The sequence below is a fragment of the Helianthus annuus genome, chromosome 13, assembly GCF_002127325.2.
Source record: "Helianthus annuus cultivar XRQ/B chromosome 13, HanXRQr2.0-SUNRISE, whole genome shotgun sequence".
Taxonomy (NCBI): domain Eukaryota; kingdom Viridiplantae; phylum Streptophyta; class Magnoliopsida; order Asterales; family Asteraceae; genus Helianthus; species Helianthus annuus.
The window spans coordinates 90,153,295-90,173,632 of NC_035445.2; the positions used below are offsets into that span (position 1 = coordinate 90,153,295).

General features: G+C 42.3%; 1 protein-coding gene across 1 annotated transcript; it reads right to left on the bottom strand.

Moving 5' to 3' along the window:
* Window positions 1-14,163: 14,163 nt before the first annotated feature.
* LOC110901252 (uncharacterized mitochondrial protein AtMg00810-like) lies at window positions 14,164-14,841 on the bottom strand. The gene has a single exon (XM_022148091.1). It carries the CDS (start codon window positions 14,839-14,841, stop codon window positions 14,164-14,166), a length of 678 nt encoding a protein of 225 aa, XP_022003783.1.
* Between the last annotated feature and the right edge of the window lie 5,497 nt (window positions 14,842-20,338).

Below are 20,338 nucleotides of genomic sequence, written 5' to 3' on the forward strand. Positions count from 1 at the left end.
CCTCTTTAAAGCACATTGACTTAGGAAACCTGTGTAGGACTCTTACGGTTACCCGTTACGCCTTTTGCGCGCACGGTTCGGTTTATGTAACTAGTTTACATAAACTAGCCGAAACGGGTCAAACCTTATTGTTTTAACCTCAAAATCCAGAGTGTGGTTATATTACCCATACGAAACAAGTCTTCAAACTTTTTGGGTCCAAATCACATTCCATTCCCGGTTTTCGCCTTTCACGCGATTAAGCCATAATTATCCTTTGAAACCAACCGGTCTAGCTAAGGCTACATTAAAGACCCGTTAGGATTCTAATAGGTTGTTATAAACCTTCGTTCCAGAATAGGAGACCAGTAAAAGATACTTGCATTTATTTGATTGAGGATATTACTTGCAAAGGTAAATACTTTTAACTTATTTTCCGTTATACGGGCTTGGGTTACGGTATTTAAAATACCGCTTGGTCGGGCAATTGACCCCAATTCATTAGTAGTTGGGTATTATCAATGTGACCCGTTTAAAAACTTGTTTTGTTGGCTTTACGCCTTTAGGAGCTTAATGACCATGTCCCGGATATCCTTGGCATCATTTTACGAAATGGCCACGACCTCGACACACGGGTGTAGGCGTACACCCGGCATTGTGTCTATATTAATTAAAGGTATAACCATTGGTTTTCCTGCCACGGCTTTATGCTTTGTGGCGTGTCTATTAACCTTAAACCCGGCACGACCCGGGCGACTGAACGCATAGTGAACATGTAATTCTTTTACAAGATTTAATTATAAATTATCCCAAGTTATAAAGAGTTTGTGCCTTGTGCATTCAAATCAATTTTATTAAACATTTTACAAAGGTGTCGGTTGAATGTATTTACCAGTGTAAACTGACGTATTTTCCCAAAAAGATTAAATGCAGGTACTAAGCGTAATAGGCTGGATATTTCTCCTTAGCATCAATAAATAGTCTCGCAAGCCTAAGATGCCTACGTCTGTTGAACAATATTTACATTTTTATTTTGATCCCCTGTGGATTATATTTCGACGATTGTGATACTTGGATATTACATTCAATAGTTGAAATATATTTATCTTTATGCTTCCGCTGTGCATTTATATATTGTGTGGTTTGACTATATTGTTGCCAACTACGTCACGTTAATCCCCCACCGGGCCCACCGGTGATACACGTGGAAATCGGGGTGTGACATAATGATGTTGTCACATAAGTAACAATGTATAAAAGGAATTCCCCAATTTTGTAAGTGAAGAGGGAATGATCGGGTTTGGAACCATGAAACCCCAAATATTGAACAGTTTGAGAAAGACGATGAAACCAAGTCCACTGAACTTATTTATGGCTTTAGGGAGACTTGTGTAACATATAAACATGATCTAGATGCTTGGGATCAACTACGCCTAGTGGTTGTTTGAGGTACACTATTTCTGTGAATCACCACGTAAGAAAGCATTTTGAACATTGAGTGGACGAAGTGGCCATTGGTTTGTAACAAAAAGAGATAGAACCAAATGGATGGTAGTGGATATAACAACGAGATTGAAGGTTTCATTAAAGTGTATTTTAGGTTGACGAAACTCTTTAGTCACAAGGCGAACTTTGTAGCGTGTAACAATGCCATGTTGATCTTTCTTGCTCTTGTAAACCACTAGAAATCAATAACGCTAGTTTTAGGAACATGAGATACTATAGTTCATATACCATTATTAACAAGTGTTGGCAATCCCTCAATAATGGCTTAAGCCACAACGGATGTAGATTTGCAATAGTAAAGGAAGTGGGTTCGACATAGAGTTTTGAAAACACCGACACGTGATTAGTAGATGGAATATATGGAACATGATGTTTTGGATTTTTTCGAAGGTTGGAAGGATGATCACGAAGATGAGGATTAGGAGGAGGTTGATAGAATGATGAAAAAGTGGAAGGAGATTGAGGCGTGTTTGGTGTCAAAAGATTGTTAGGTTGTGTAGGAGGAGTATTTGGAGGAGAATGTTGGTGTGGAATGTCTTTTAGGAAATGTGAAATCAGTAAAGGATGTTAAAGTGTTCGATGAGGTACTTAGAGGAACAGACTAAGGAGTGGCAAGAAAATAAAAATTATCCTTTAGAAATCTAACATGTATAGCAATATAGATACGATCTGTTGTAAGATCAAGACTTCAGTGGCTATGATGCTTGGGATTGCAACCAAGGAAGATACATGACGTGGAACAAAAATCCATTTTGTGAGGATTTTATGGTCTAAGATGTGGAAAGCATTGACAACCAAACACATGAAGCAAAAGAGTAGTCAGGATGGCAGTGGAAAAGATTTTCGAAAGAATATTTATTGGATGATATGCGGGAAGGCATAAGATTACTAAGATAAACATCATTATCAAAGGTGAAAGATTAGGAACTGAGAGGATTGTGTAGGAAGGGTAATGTCAGTTTTAATAACATGGTGATGAGGATGTTTGACAAAACTGTTTTGCTCACTCGTGTGAGGACATGATAACTGGTGACTGATTCCAAGATATGTGAAGAAGCTGGCTAAAGGCGAAAATTCACCACCTGAATCAGGTTGAACCTGTTTTACTTTGGTTTTAATTTGTCATTCAACCATGTGAAAAAAGGTTGTAAATGTGTTGTGAACATCCTATTTTTGTACTAAAGGAATAACCCACATATAACAAGAAAAGTGATCAAAACAAAGCATGAAATATCGGTAGCCCTAGGACCCCAAACATTACAATATATTAAATAAAAATAACTTGAACTACGAAAATAGGAATTGGATAAATGCAACTTGGCAAAGGCAATGATATGGATGACCAAGCCTCCAATGCCAAACGGCGGAAGAACATAGTACAGAAAGTGATCTTATAAATAGTGTCGAAAAATAGAAGACGAAAAGTGTAAAGACCATGCTCACTCAGACTCGTGAGAAGGATAATGCGTGAAGACTCGTCATTCACAACAAAAAAAGAAAAATGAAATTTAAAGAATCCATTGTAATCCAGGAAAGTTTCTTAGACATGTAAAATATTATTTTTAGTTTCAGGAACATGAACTATATTTGATATGTAGATTTGTGTGGGGAATGAATTTTGGAATAATTGATATGAAGAATAGGAAAGCCTTTACCGTTACTAGCATGAAGGAAGTAATAACCATGATGTGCCTCATAATTGTCAAGATTTATTGAATTCAGTATCACATGGTTGTTAGCTCCTGTATATCAGTACCACATCGAGCTTGCTTGGGAACCTAATTGTGATTGTATATGTGCATAATTGGTATATATGTCGACTATTATGAATAGTTACTGGATCACAATTGGGCAATCTGAAGTAATGTACCATATGCCACATATGTTGCATGTGTCATATACCATGTTTTGTGTAGATGCCCAATAAAATTGGCTACAATTATCACCACGACCACGACCTTCATTGATTTTGTTGTAGTTGGTGTTGTAACCATAATAAGAGTCTCTACGTCCTTGATTGATATTGCATTGATTCTTAAGAGACAAACACTATAGAAAGCTTGATGTGGCTGAGTTGTGGCAGTGATACTTGGCATACACTTATAATCTGGTTGATAAGCCATGTGTTGCAAAGTCAGGAGCTACACCGAGGACTCAACATGAGTTGTAGTGGCAACAAAACCTGAAGTTATAGCACATTGTGGAGGCTTTGTCATCATGTAATCATGAACAATTAGGAGACTTTAGAGTTAACTAAATTCCATATGAGACTAACATGCAAGTATAGTAGATTTGATGTCGTTTTATTCCTCACGCTATCTACAGATAACAAACAATATCAGGTCTTTGCCCTTGACTGATTCACCAATGTTAACAAACGCATATGCATACCTCATCCCGTTTCATCTGAAGCTTAAGAAATTATGCTTAAGCGTGTACACCCATGAAGCGGTGTATGGATCAAAGACACATTCAATAGAATCCCATAATACGTGGTCAATGAACCGTAAGGTTCTGTAATTGTTGTGTTTATTTGTTGATGAAAATAGGATACAAAGCAGCCCATTATATAGGGCAAGAAGTTACAAATTAGACCATCTAGACTAATAAATATTGGACTCTTGGACTAACATTAATAATAACTTAAGACTCTTAGTCTAACATTCCCCCGCAAGTTGAGGCCGGGGAACGACCTGCAACTTGGACCTTAAAAACAGGAAGCGCTAAGAAGGGAGTGAGTGGCTTGGTGAAGACATCTGCTGTGACAACTCGAACTTTAGACTTGCTTGTGTAACAATATGTGTTTATGTGAACCTTATTTGATTAAATGAATGTTACGATTAAATGTTTAAATGTTGCGTTATTGGATCACACAACACTACACCCGATCCATAAATCAATTGGGCTTTACTATTGTTTGCAAACCCACTCGGTCCATGTAAGGGACTCGAGACCTCAAGCCGGCCCAAGTGAGGTCTCGGCCCACCCTCACCTCACACGTATATGTTCATACACACATCTTAGGGTTTTAGTTTTACAATCTTTGCAACACACACACCCTACTTGCCCTCTCTCTCTCTCTCGGCTCGCTTGGAACCCGACGGCAAGAACACCCCTACTCGGATCACCCTCTTGTCTTTTCTCCAATCCGGTTAGTGATTATGTATTGATTGATTGTGTGTTATGGTTTGTATGTTGATGATTGCTTGATACCGAAACTTGTTGTGTACGATATTATTAGATTGGGTCGATAATAGATAATGTTCACGTAATTGGCTTGCTCATGAAATCGGATATATGTGTTTTGTATGATGTTCATGTGTATAGTCAAGGGTCACAAGAAATCGGATGGTATGATACAAGTTAAATGGAAATCGGAATGCTTGCAATCAGTCGATGTGTTAGACGATTCGGATTAAATGTTATGATATATGTTCATGCGAATTGTTAAGAATGGTTCATATGATTGTTAGGGTTCATGAGAGTTCTTGATAAAATACCTTGTTTGATCGATAATTTGCTATGTTATGAAACTGATAAAGGTTGGTAATTGATGATAATTGTCATGTTTGATCTGATTTCGAAACTGCCTTAGATGTTTGCTAGAATCACGGACAAGTCAATGCAGGAATTATGGAAACCAGTTACACACACGGTTGCGACTCGGTATCACTCGTTGCGAGTCGGAACCCCACTCGAGACCACAAACAGCACAAGCCGAGACAACGGTTGCGAGTCCCGTTGCGACTCGTAACCAGACCGTGATGAGTCGAGATCACCAGTTGCGACTCGCAACCTCCTGTTGCGACTCGTAATCTCCGGCTGTGACTCGTAACCGGGCCATGATGAACCGAAACCACCTGTTGCGACTCGTAACCACCGGTTGCGACTCGAGATCGTTGGTTGCGACTCGAGACCTTCTTTGCACGTACACTGTTTTGGGCCTACGCTGTCACGGGCCCAATCTTATGACTGTTATGTTATTGGACTTGTTACATAGTTGCTAATTGGACTGCTTATGTTAATTGGGCTGACTACTTGGACTCGTTACTTGATATGAACTGCTAATACGTTTATGTGAATTGCCATGATCATACTTGATACCATACGTGATACAAACATGCTACATACGAACCTAACTTGCATAGTAACCATGATAGGACGTGGTTGATTCCTTACTTGTATACTTGAGCATTACACTGTCTGCCGAGCAAACCCAGGTGAGTTCACACTTCTACTAAGGCATGGGATTCCCGGGTCGTGGGAATGGGATAAAGGTTACAATTGACTAAGAACGTACATATGCTTTCCTAGACTATCACCTACCATGATCCTCGGATGTCAGGACGGTTCCGTAGGTTAGGATAACACCTACGTGGTCATATGCCAATTACTGCCTCGGATGTCAGGCACGCACGTAAAACCTACGTGTACGCATTACTTACTTCTATCCTCGGTACAAAGGATACGTACGTGAAACCCACGTACACCCCCGCGTTTCCTATCCTCGGTTATGAAGGATACGTACGTAAGACCTACGTACACCCCATACGCGCTACTGTTCTCGGAAGAAGAACAGGGATGATACGAGTAGTTAATACGAATAGTCTAGTGGTCACATAACATGGGAAGCCCCCACCTATATAACTTACTATCGGCCCAGTAGTGCCACCCGTTACTTACTGTTACGCACTTACTTACTGTGAACTCGCTCAACTAGTTTGTTGATCATTCTGTTACATGCCTTGCAGATCGTTAGGTACATTGGAGCTTGCACAAAGAGGAGCCGGTCGTTGTGGACAAGGATCGTATTACTTGATTAGACACTTATGACATTTCAGTATTTTAACTTGGGTTTATAACAATGCTTCCGCTACTTAAACAATGCTTGGTTTTGAAACATTGATCATGTCGTGATGAACTACTTTAATGACTTTTATAATTATTAAATGCTATGTTTGATATGATTGATGGCTTGATCCTGGTCACGTCACGCTCCCAAGCGGTGGTACTCCGCGTGTGGATTTTGGGGGTGTGACAGATTGGTATCAGAGCCATTGGTTATAGAGAACTTGGTTTTAATATGGGAAAACGTTTTTATTAAAGCCGGACTATAACCAGAACAGTGCTCTCAACGATCCACAACGACGCTTCGCTCCACGTGCAAGACTCGACATCCTAGGTAATAAGGTTATGTTTATTGCCTGTTTGCTAGAACTGCTTAGAACTTTGCTCGCATTACGTTTAGATACACATGATACTATAGCATGAGAATCCCTGCGTGCTTACACTTTTCTGTCATCGCCCTACTCGCGAACCATTCTTACGTATGCTACTTGTTACAATGAAGATCATGTCTGGACGAATCAACATGACACAAGCCCAACTAGAGGCTCTTGTTCAAGCCCAAGTTGCTGCGGCAGTTGCAGCAGCTCAAGCAGGTAGTATATCCTGCAGTATAGGCACACACTAGGATCTTTAGATCCTACATTAACACTCGTATTTAACTTCGTCCTATTCGTACACAATAGGTCAACACGCGCAGCAGCCTGTCTGCACGTTCAAGAACTTCATGGACTGTCGTCCAAACTCTTTCAGCGGCACAGAAGGAGCGGTTGGACTCCTCCACTGGTTCGAGAAGCTAGAATCAGTATTCGAAATGTGCGAGTGCCCTGAGGCTCGCAAGGTCAAGTTTGCTACTGGCACTTTGGAAGGAATCGCGCTAACCTGGTGGAACGCGCAGGTGCAGATTCTTGGGTTGGCAGCTGCTAACGCCACCCCATGGAACGATTTTAAGGAACTCATCAAGCGTGAGTATTGCACGCGTGAAGATATTCACAAGCTAGAAGACGAGCTGTACAATCTGAAAATGGTTGGGTCGGAGATTGAAGCGTATACCAAGCGGTCAAACGAGCTGGCCGTGCTGTGTCCAACTATGGTAGACCCTCCATACAAGCGCATTGAGTTGTATCTCAAGGGATTGGCGCCATAGATTCAGAGCCACGTGACGTCGGCTAACCTCGAAAACATCCAGGAAATCCAACGCCTCGCTCATCGCATCACCGATCAGGCAGTGGAACAGAATAAACTGCCTAAGCGTGTCAGCGCTACTACTACAGTCACTCCTTCAGCTACCCCCGTTACCCTCAGTGACAACAAGAGGAAATGGGAGGGGGATTCAAGCAAAGCATCAGTTTCGGTTCAGTCCCAGAATCAGCAGCGAAAGACTGACGACTATCAAAGCCCTAACCAGCAGTCGTCAGGTAGCCACAGGCAGGGTGGATATCGCGGAAATCTTCCAAAGTGCAACAACTGTAACAAGCACCACAACGGTCAGTGTAACAAGGGTCGTTGTCAAAGATGCCTCAAGATGGGTCACGAGGCCAAAGACTGTAGAAGCCTTCGTCCTGCGAACCAGAGTCAGCAGCAGCCTCACACTCAGCCTAACCAACAACAGGGCAACAAAGGATGTTACAATTGTGGTGCTGAAGGCCACATCAAGAGACACTGCCCACAGCTCAACAGGAACCAGAACAACAACAACAACAATCAGGGAAATGGCAACAACAACAATGGGGGAAACAACAACGGCAACGAGGCAAGGGGCCGTGCATTCGTACTAGGTCGTGGCGACGCAGTGAACGATCCCAACGTTGTGATGGGTAAGTTTCTCCTCGACAATATTTACGTTACTGTCTTATTTGATTCGGGTGCGGATACAAGCTATATGTCTGTGAAAATGTGTCAACTGCTAAAACGTGCACCAACACTTTTACCCACCAAACATGTAGTAGAGTTAGCTAACGGTAAAAGTTTAGAAGCCACGCACGTAGTTCAAGGTTGTAATCTTATCCTAGCTGGTCAAGCCTTCTCGATTGATCTCATCCCCATAGTTTTGGGAAGTTTCGACGTCGTGATTGGGATGGATTGGTTATCCCAACACCAGGCAGAAATCCTATGCAGCGAGAAGATTATTCGCATTCCTCGTTCGGGTCAGGAACCTCTTGAAGTTCAAGGCGACAAGAGTGGTGCAGTGGTTGGCATCATCTCATTCTTGAAGGCTCAGAAGTGCTTACGTAAAGGTCACACAGCCATTTTGGCTCTTGTTTCAGACGCATCAGTAAAGGAGAAGAAATTGGAGGATATACCAGTCGTACGTGACTTTCCTCAGGTGTTTCCTGAAGATTTACCTGGCTTACCGCCTCATCGTCAGGTCGAATTTCAGATCGAGCTCGCTCCAGGAGCAGCACCCATAGCTCGCGCACCATATCGTCTAGCTCCATCAGAATTGGAAGAATTGTCAAAGCAGCTGCAAGAACTCTTGGAAAAGGGTTTCATTCGTCCAAGCTCTTCGCCTTGGGGAGCTCCAGTGCTTTTCGTGAAAAAGAAAGACGGTACGTTCAGGATGTGTATAGACTACCGGGAACTGAACAAGGTGACGGTGAAGAACCGTTATCCTCTTCCACGCATAGACGACTTATTCGACCAGTTGCAAGGGTCGTGTTACTATTCCAAGATCGACCTACGGTCAGGTTATCATCAGCTGAGAGTCCGCGAGGAGGACGTCTCTAAGACAGCATTCAGAACTCGCTATGGTCACTACGAGTTCTTGGTTATGCCGTTCGGGCTTACGAACGCACCTGCAGTATTTATGGATCTTATGAACAGGGTGTGCAAACCCTATCTCGACAAGTTCGTCATTGTTTTCATCGACGACATCCTGATTTACTCCAAGAGTCAGGAAGAGCACGAGCGACACCTACGCCTTATATTGGAACTCCTTCGGAAGGAACAGCTGTACGCTAAGCTTTCTAAATGCGACTTCTGGCTTCGTGAAGTCCACTTCTTAGGCCACGTGGTAAACAAGGATGGGATTCATGTCGATCCATCCAAGGTAGATTCAATCAGGAACTGGCCTGCACCGCGTACGCCGACGGAAATACGCCAATTCTTGGGTCTGGCAGGTTATTATAGACGGTTTATTAGAGACTTTTCGAAGATTGCTCAGCCGCTTACGCTACTGACACAGAAGGGTGTTACCTATCGCTGGGGAGAGCCCCAGGAGACTGCTTTTCAGTATCTAAAGGATAGGCTCTGCAGCGCACCTATTCTTTCATTGCCAGAGGGCACAGATGACTTCGTGGTATATTGTGACGCATCAATACAGGGTCTGGGTTGTGTATTGATGCAACGTGATAAAGTGATAGCCTACGCTTCTCGGCAACTCAAGGTTCATGAACGCAACTACACGACGCACGATTTAGAGCTGGGAGCTGTTGTTTTCGCGCTTAAGATATGGCGACACTACCTGTACGGTACCAGGTGCACGATTTACACCGATCACAGGAGTCTCGAGCATATCCTTAAGCAGAAGGATTTGAACATGCGTCAACGACGATGGGTCGAGTTACTTAACGATTACGAATGCGCCATTAAGTACCATCCAGGCAAAGCCAATGTTGTGGCTGACGCTCTAAGCCGAAAGGACACCTTACCGAAGCGCGTGCGAGCGCTACAGCTTACGATTCAGTCTAGCCTTCCAGCACAGATACGAAATGCTCGGGTAGAAGCATTGAAGCCCGAAAACGTCAAGGCTGAAGCCTTACGCGGCTCACGACAACAGATGGAACAGAAGGCAGACGGCGCCTACTATGTAACGGGCCGGATTTGGGTCCCTCTTTATGGCGGACTACGCGAACTTGTAATGGATGAAGCTCACAAGTCTCGCTATTCGGTACATCCAGGGTCGGATAAAATGTACCACGACATCAGCACTACTTATTGGTGGCCTAGTATGAAGGCCCACATCGCTACATACGTTGGAAAATGCTTGACCTGTGCGAGAGTCAAGGTCGAATATCAGAAACCAGCTGGCCTACTCCAGCAGCCTAGGATACCGCAATGGAAATGGGAAGAAATTTCCATGGATTTTGTCACAAGCTTACCTAGATCCCAGCGTGGGAACGATACGATATGGGTGATAGTTGATCGACTCACCAAGTCTGCACACTTCCTACCTATAAAGGAAACGGATAAGTTCTCCACACTCGCAGACGTTTACCTTAAGGAAGTTGTTTCGAGGCACGGAGTGCCCACATCTATCATTTCGGATCGCGATGCACGATTCACGTCAGAACTATGGCAAGCGATGCATAAATCTTTCGGCTCACGACTAGACATGAGCACAGCATATCACCCTCAGACGGATGGACAGTCTGAGCGAACGATCCAAACTCTAGAAGACATGCTTCGGGCATGCGTTATCGACTTCGGCAACGGCTGGGAAAAGCACCTCCCTTTAGTGGAGTTCTCGTATAATAATAGTTATCACACCAGCATACAAGCCGCTCCATTCGAGGCATTGTACGGACGTAAATGCCGGTCACCTCTCTGTTGGGCAGAGGTGGGAGATAGTCAAATTACGGGTCCAGAGATTGTAGTGGACGCCACAGAAAAGATTACACAGATACGGCAACGCATGGCGGCAGCACGCGACCGTCAGAAAGCCTACGCAGACAAGCGTAGAAAGCCATTGGAATTTGAGGTCGGGGACCGGGTTTTATTGAAAGTTTCACCCTGGAAGGGTGTGGTTCGCTTTGGCAAACGGGGTAAACTGAATCCGCGATACGTCGGACCATTCGAAATTATAGAAAAGATTGGCAAGGTGGCCTACAAGTTGAACCTACCAGCTGAACTCGGGGCAGTTCACAATGTCTTTCATGTATCGAACCTAAAGAAGTGCCTATCAGATGAAAACCTCATCATTCCTTTTAAGGAACTCACTATCGACGAGCGGTTGCAGTTCGTCGAGGAACCAGTAGAAATCACGGACCGGGATGTGAAGGTCCTCAAAAGCAAGAGAATCCCTCTTGTTCGAGTTCGTTGGAACTCCAAACGCGGTCCAGAGTACACCTGGGAACGCGAAGACAGGATGACAGAAAAGTACCCCCAGTTATTCGAAACCAATGCTACCACTACTGAGGCTGAAGCTACTACTTCGGAATTTCGGGACGAAATTCCAGATCAACGGGGGGAGGATGTGACACCCCAGGAAAACCAGTGAATGCTATAACTTACCTAGCTTCCTCAGTGAGTGCATACCAAATTTCGGGACGAAATTTCCAATCGGTTGGGGATAATGTGACAACTCGAACTTTAGACTTGCTTGTGTAACAATATGTGTTTATGTGAACCTTATTTGATTAAATGAATGTTACGATTAAATGTTTAAATGTTGCGTTATTGGATCACACAACACTACACCCGATCCATAAATCAATTGGGCTTTACTATTGTTTGCAAACCCACTCGGTCCATGTAAGGGACTCGAGACCTCAAGCCGGCCCAAGTGAGGTCTCGGCCCACCCTCACCTCACACGTATATGTTCATACACACATCTTAGGGTTTTAGTTTTACAATCTTTGCAACACACACACCCTACTTGCTCTCTCTCTCTCTCTCTCGGCTCGCTTGGAACCCGACGGCAAGAACACCCCTACTCGGATCACCCTCTTGTCTTTTCTCCAATCCGGTTAGTGATTATGTATTGATTGATTGTGTGTTATGGTTTGTATGTTGATGATTGCTTGATACCGAAACTTGTTGTGTACGATATTATTAGATTGGGTCGATAATAGATAATGTTCACGTAATTGGCTTGCTCATGAAATCGGATATATGTGTTTTGTGTGATGTTCATGTGTATAGTCAAGGGTCACAAGAAATCGGATGGTATGATACAAGTTAAATGGAAATCGGAATGCTTGCAATCAGTCGATGTGTTAGACGATTCGGATTAAATGTTATGATATATGTTCATGCGAATTGTTAAGAATGGTTCATATGATTGTTAGGGTTCATGAGAGTTCTTGATAAAATACCTTGTTTGATCGATAATTTGCTATGTTATGAAACTGATAAAGGTTGGTAATTGATGATAATTGTCATGTTTGATCTGATTTCGAAACTGCCTTAGATGTTTGCTAGAATCACGGACAAGTCAATGCAGGAATTATGGAAACCAGTTACACACACGGTTGCGACTCGGTATCACTCGTTGCGAGTCGGAACCCCACTCGAGACCACAAACAGCACAAGCCGAGACAACGGTTGCGAGTCCCGTTGCGACTCGTAACCAGACCGTGATGAGTCGAGATCACCAGTTGCGACTCGCAACCTCCTGTTGCGACTCGTAATCTCCGGCTGTGACTCGTAACCGGGCCATGATGAACCGAAACCACCTGTTGCGACTCGTAACCACCGGTTGCGACTCGAGATCGTTGGTTGCGACTCGAGACCTTCTTTGCACGTACACTGTTTTGGGCCTACGCTGTCACGGGCCCAATCTTATGACTGTTATGTTATTGGACTTGTTACATAGTTGCTAATTGGACTGCTTATGTTAATTGGGCTGACTACTTGGACTCGTTACTTGATATGAACTGCTAATACGTTTATGTGAATTGCCATGATCATACTTGATACCATACGTGATACAAACATGCTACATACGAACCTAACTTGCATAGTAACCATGATAGGACGTGGTTGATTCCTTACTTGTATACTTGAGCATTACACTGTCTGCCGAGCAAACCCAGGTGAGTTCACACTTCTACTAAGGCATGGGATTCCCGGGTCGTGGGAATGGGATAAAGGTTACAATTGACTAAGAACGTACATATGCTTTCCTAGACTATCACCTACCATGATCCTCGGATGTCAGGACGGTTCCGTAGGTTAGGATAACACCTACGTGGTCATATGCCAATTACTGCCTCGGATGTCAGGCACGCACGTAAAACCTACGTGTACGCATTACTTACTTCTATCCTCGGTACAAAGGATACGTACGTGAAACCCACGTACACCCCCGCGTTTCCTATCCTCGGTTATGAAGGATACGTACGTAAGACCTACGTACACCCCATACGCGCTACTGTTCTCGGAAGAAGAACAGGGATGATACGAGTAGTTAATACGAATAGTCTAGTGGTCACATAACATGGGAAGCCCCCACCTATATAACTTACTATCGGCCCAGTAGTGCCACCCGTTACTTACTGTTACGCACTTACTTACTGTGAACTCGCTCAACTAGTTTGTTGATCATTCTGTTACATGCCTTGCAGATCGTTAGGTACATTGGAGCTTGCACAAAGAGGAGCCGGTCGTTGTGGACAAGGATCGTATTACTTGATTAGACACTTATGACATTTCAGTATTTTAACTTGGGTTTATAACAATGCTTCCGCTACTTAAACAATGCTTGGTTTTGAAACATTGATCATGTCGTGATGAACTACTTTAATGACTTTTATAATTATTAAATGCTATGTTTGATATGATTGATGGCTTGATCCTGGTCACGTCACGCTCCCAAGCGGTGGTACTCCGCGTGTGGATTTTGGGGGTGTGACATCTGCAACTTGATCATTTGTGGAAATAAATTGAACATTTAGTGTTCTTTGAGACACTTATTCACGAACGAAGTGAAAGTCAACCTCAGTGTATTTTGTTCGAGCATGGAAAACAGGACTGACAGAAAGGTAGGTAGCTCCCAGATTGTCACACCAAAGTATCGGAGGCCTTTTGACTGAAAAACCGAGTTCATGTAGAAGCGACTTTAACTAAATTAATTCAACGACAGTATCAGCAAGTGCCTTGTAATCGTGAAATTATTCGTTTTTTACGAGCAGACCAAGAGATGAGATTTGATCCAAGATAAATGGCAAACCCCCCGGTGGATCGACGATCGACAGGGCATCCCGCCCGATCAGAGTCAAAGAAGGCCTAGACTGTTGAGGGTTGGTTTTGCCAATGGACATCAGTAAAGGCCTGCAAGGAGGAGCCCTATGTGTGATGAATAAGAAGACCCAAATTGTAGTCCATTTTGAGTAGCATAGGATGCGTTTAACAGCTGACCAATGGTTCTCTGTGGGGACATTCATGAACTGACATACACGGTTCATAGCGAAAGCAATATCTGGGCGAGAGAGAGTGGCATATTGTAAAGCCCCAACAACTTGGCAATACCGCACAGGGTCGGAAAGTGGCAAACTGTCATCAATGGTAAGCACCTGGGAGGAACACATAGGGGAAGACATTGGTTTGCAATCTGAGAGACCGGATCGTTGAAGAATATTTAATAAATACTTCTGTTGTGATAAGATAAGGTCTTTGCTATGATGGACAGCCTCAATCCTTAAAAAATAATGGAGTCTACCCAGGTCTTTAATGGCAAAGGTGGAGCTTAGCTGATTGACGATGTTATCAATGGCTGTTTGCCTGTTTCCAGTGATGATAATGTCGTCCACATATACAAGAACATACGCAAGAGTGCCACGGTTGTTCATAATGAATCATGAAGGATCCGTCTTCGACCCACGAAAACCAAGTTGGTGAAGAACAGTAGATAACCGATGGAACCATGCTCGGGGGGCTTGTTTGAGCCCATAAAGGGACTTATGAAGAAGGCACACATGATTTGTTTTTCCTGGGTCAACAAAGTCTGGTGGTTGCTTCATGTAAATGGTTTTGGTCAAATCACTGTGTAAGTAGGCATTTTGTACGTCTAACTGACAGAGAGACCATTCATTTGTCACAGCAAGAGATAAAAGAACCAGAATGGTGGTGGCTTTGATGACTGGATTAAAAGTTTCATGATAATCAAAACTGGAATGTTGCATAAACCCTTTGGCAACAAGGCGTGCTTTGTGCCTAGTAGCCACGCCGTGGGGATCTGTCTTCAACCTGTAAACCCACTTACAGTCAACAACATTAGTATTAGGGCCATAGGGAACCAAGGACCATGTTTCGTTCTTGCAAAGTGCTTCAAACTCCTCGGTCATGGCAAGACGCCACTCCAGGGATTTGTTGGCAACAGTAAAAGAGGTAGGCTCATTAGGGGGTGAGGAAGTAGTAATTGTGTAGGCGGAGGGGTTATAGGGAGTGGTGCATTTAGGATTTTGGCGTAGGTGAGCTGGACGAGGCGGTGGAAGTGGTGGAGGCGGAGTGGGAGTATCTTGCTGAGGGGTAGAGGAACTAGGGACCGGGGAAGGTGGGTCAGGTGAAGGTGAAGATGTGGATTGTGAGGGAGTAGAGGGTTGTAGTGATGATAGTTTAGAGATAGAAGGGATAGCGGTGGTAACTGACGGATCAATGTGGTCAGTGGTGGTCAGTGGATTAGGTGTGTGATGTGGAATGGGTTCAGGAAAAATGGACACATAAGGAGATATAGGTGTGGCGGATGATAGGAATGGCGGGAAACGCGAATTTGAAAAGGGAAGATTGTTTCATTGAAACGCACATGTCTGACTATATATATATATATATATATATATGTGTGTGTGTGTGTTTTTTCTGTTGTGGGGTCAAAACAACGATAACCGTGATGATGAGGGCTGTAACCAAGGAAAATATAAGACGTAGATCTAAAATCCATTTTGTGACGATTATACAGACGTAGATAAGGAAAACATTGACATCCGAAAACACGAAAGAAGGAGTAATTTGGTTTGCGATTAAAAATTTGATAGAAGGGACATTTATTGGAAGAGGTTCTGGATGGAAGGCGATTAATGAGGTACACAACGGTTTCGAATGCAAAGTGCCAGAAACGTTTTGGTAGGTAAGAATGGGCAAGGAGGGCAAGCCTGGTTGAAAAGGGAGAAAGGTTACGAAACTCCCCTCCCCAATCAGTTTGTACACTTTTTAGTTTAGTGTTGAACTGACATTCAACCATGGTGACAAAGTTGGTAAATGTGATGAAAGTTTGAAGTTTCACTTGAAACTTGTGTGACCCAAAATAATTAAGGTTGGTTTGGAAATTGAAGTTTCACCTGAATGTCTTTGTATCATGGTTTATCAAAATGAAATTTTGCCTTGTTCTTCGTGTTCAACATGACAAGTTTCGACTGAAAGTGTTTGTTAGAGGTTTCGCCTTGTTCATCACGTAACTTGTTTGTGCAAGATAAAGAAACTCTAAGCAGCGAAAGCAAAGGGTAATTTGTATTAAAAACCTAACCACTGAAAGATGAGGAACGACGATGACTGAATGATGATCATTCGGCAAAGAAAAAAAAAACAAAGGAACTCCGATTGAACTAAATTTTTAGCAATATAGATTGTGTAAGGTTGCTTCACCGATTGATTGAAAAGGCAGTGACGATTGTAACAAAAAAAACTAAGAAAGTTTGTATGCTCTGGTGGTTGCTTGTGTGCTTTGGTGGTTGTTTCACTAGTGGAAGAAGATGGTGGTGCCAGTGAGCTCTGTAGGCTCGGATAACAAATCAGAGTCACAAGGAGAATATTTTGGAAAGTTGTATTGATTGCATGATCATTAGGCTATGTGGTGTGGTTATGACCCAAATGACTATCATTATCCTCCAATGTTAGCGTCATGTCACCTTACCCTCATCCACTAACCTAATCCACCACCCTATATGGTGTGGACCATGACCCCCAATATCATCCACTATCCTCCCCCACCAATCAAAATCCCATAATTAACTGAAAGAGGGTTATGGTTGCCATGAATTAAACCATGTGAACCACCATGGTTTCGAAAGGGGGGCAGTGTACCATGAGAATCATGTCCCGCATGAAAATCCACGATCCAATCCACCACCCTCATAACCCATAGCTTTAGAGTTTGTATAAGAGTTTATATACTTATACTATCTAGACATTTATACATTTACAGAAACTACCCCAAACTATGATACTTTACATTTGTGTGGAATAATGTTTTAGTCTGGTTTGGTTGCCATCTTAACTACCGGTTCTTTGACCGAGCCAATGTGACTACAGGCAAGCGTTATCATGCGTGTTTAGTAAAACAAATGCAATCATTAACAATAGCATAATATCGTTTACAAAGATATATCATCCATCAGCTATGGAAGGTTATGCTAGGTGAAAGCAATTGATCGACACATTTAGTAGCCTAGTATGATTGAGTGATGTGCCACATTTCGCTGTTGCATATTGAATTAAAGAAACTCTTGAATCATAAACAAACTAGGAATCTCTTGGATAATCTCTACGAATCGTGTATTCACTATCAGATCAAACTAATTAATTTGATGGTACTATCAAAAAGTTTGAACAAATTAGACTTGGAGAATCAAGAACGAATTTGATTGTTATGTTGAGAAATAACCGTAGCATTTTCTTTTGTTACCTATTATGTTCAAGAGAAAAAGAACCATATACTTGGTCGACGTCAGGGGCGGACCCACATTGGTGCCACTGGGGTCCCCGGACCCCAATCTTTTTAAAAAAAAATAGTAGATTTGGTATATTAAATTGTATATGGACCCCATAAATACAATTAGGTGGACACCATAGAAATAAAAAGAAAGCTGGTGTAGTGGTAAATCTTCCTCTTTTCTACCAAGAGGTCATGGGTTCAATCCTTGATAAGCCCATTTTTCTTTTTTCTTTTTTAAAATCTAGTTCAAACCTCACTTTAACTCGACCCGAACGAGGACCGACCCGAAAATGGACCCCATTAAAATAAAATCCTGGGTCCGCCACTGGTCGACGTGTTGGAAAACAAATCAGATCCATTCCTTAAGCCCAAATAAGTTTAATACTTAGTTAATTCATTACAAGATGAAAACCCAATTTGATTTAATAAACATGCCCATAGTAAAAATGATTTTATTTCATCATCATCATACTTAATATATCCCACCAATAGCAAAGATAAGGTAGGGTCCGAGGAGGGTAAGATGTAGACAACCTTACATCTACCCCGTAGGAATAGAGAGGCTGCTTCCAGTGCCCGGCTCGATAGTAGTTTTGCATCAAGCCTTGGACATAAGGCACATAACACTTGTCAATTGGGACAAAAGCCGATTAGCGCATGTACCCCCATGTCTTTCGGATATCAACACCACCACATGATGCATGATTAACCGTCATTCGCTTTTTAACGTTATTTTCATGAAATTAATAAAATAATGTTAAGATTAGTGCACTTTCACTTTTGCCCCTAAGGGCCTACACATATATACATTATATGTGTATACCGCAAGTGGGGTGTTAAAAATGATTTTAATTATAGGCCTAAAATAAAATATATTGAATTTACAAAACCGATAAGTACCCATTCTTATTAAATTGAAATGAGCCTACACTCCTACATCTCCTAACTCGTTTAGTTTTTAACAAGATCAACATAGTGGACAACTTAATCCAATATCATCAAAATCCCTCGATAAACACCGAAATTTCCAATAATTTCCAAGAATGAATACATGTGGATTTCAAAATCTGATCTGTACAAAAAGTTAAAAGAAAAAAAGAAAGAAAGAAAAATTAGTTCAACTTTGATGGAGTCAGAACCCGTTCCCAAAGCGACGATTTCGCCGGTGGTTTCTCCTGAATCATTTCAGCCAGTCATAATCACTAATCAGCTCACTCTTCGATCCATAAAACCCGACCATCGTCTATATCTCACTGAACACCAAATTAAGCGAACTGTAGATCAGTGTTTGGGGTTCTGTGCATGATACATTGTACAACATCAACATAAACTCCGGCAACCTTACCGAGACTTAGATCCACATACAGAAGGTATTTATATGTTTTTTATAATCCATGCGAAAAAAAATCTAATTTGTATACAAAACTCAAACTACTGTAATCTTTCAAGGCAGACGATGAAGTATTATTTAGAATGTGAGGTTTTCAAGAGTTTTGCATATAAAAAATGTATTTCTTTTACTTTTTAATCATTAATGAAAAGAAGGGGGGATAGTGCACGGTCCTCCCAACCGCCGGAGTGATCTCACTCCGGGAGCCGCTACCCGACCAAGCTAGCTCCGCGGTGACTTCCCCATGCCGAGTTCTTACCCTGGGCGACATATGCCACTCCCAAGACTCGAACCCGGTACCTCTGGGAAGAGGTGGGTGTCGGTGGCCAACTGGGCTACCCCAGTTGGTTAATTAATGAAAAGAAGGATAAACAAGAAATAACATATCTCGTAGGCAATGTTTTAACTGTTAGCTTTACTCGGGTCGGGTTTGTTCGTGGGTCGCGGGTCATGGCTCGTGAGTTGTTCTTTTGAAGTGCATGGAATGAGCTAGTAGTGGTGAAATACTTCACGTACATGCATGGTCGGCCCGTAAGGCTTATCAATCTAGTCTAAGACCTAGGGCCACCATAAAACAAGGGCCTCCAATTTTATTTCCTTTCATATATTAAACTTGTTTTTTTTTTTTGCCATTTAAACAACGTTTCTAGGCCCAAGATTTAGAATTTACACTAGGAGTCTGCGTTGTCCACTCACACAATACATCAACCCTCGTTACTTGCGGCTTCTTTTGAGTAACCAATGTGAAACTGATTGCGGATTGAGCAAAATTAGGGCCAAAATTAGGAAAAATCATCACTATAGTTATTCAATGTCTCAAATCTCAATCTCAATTTCTTTACCAATTCAATAGGCCTTGACTTTGTAGTTCGCTTAGGGCCTTCAAAAACATTGGAACAGCTCTGCGTACATGTTGCATGAATTGAAGACTAACGCATTTGTGTTTTACATTATGGATTATCTTAAAATAGTTAAGTTAGAATTAGTATTTGTTTTAACCGAAATATTTGGATGTATCCGTTGAGGTGGAAGAGTGGGTATACCATTTCTTTAGGAACTTCGGTAATTTTAGTGGTTTTCATGTAACCACGTTTCTTTTGTAAGTAAGGCTATTTATAGTGACTTCAGAAGCTTTTCTATTTCTCACTTCCTGATCAAATCATATACATACGTGAGTGTATAGAGTATGAGTGTGGGACCTGATCCAAACATTAACTTGCATGATTATCTACGTCGCTTTCATATTGCA

Excerpts from the sequence above, each read along its gene's own strand:
- LOC110901252 (XM_022148091.1), bottom strand. The coding sequence starts at position 14,841 with ATGAACAACCGTGGCACTCTTGCGTATGTTCTTGTATATGTGGACGAC.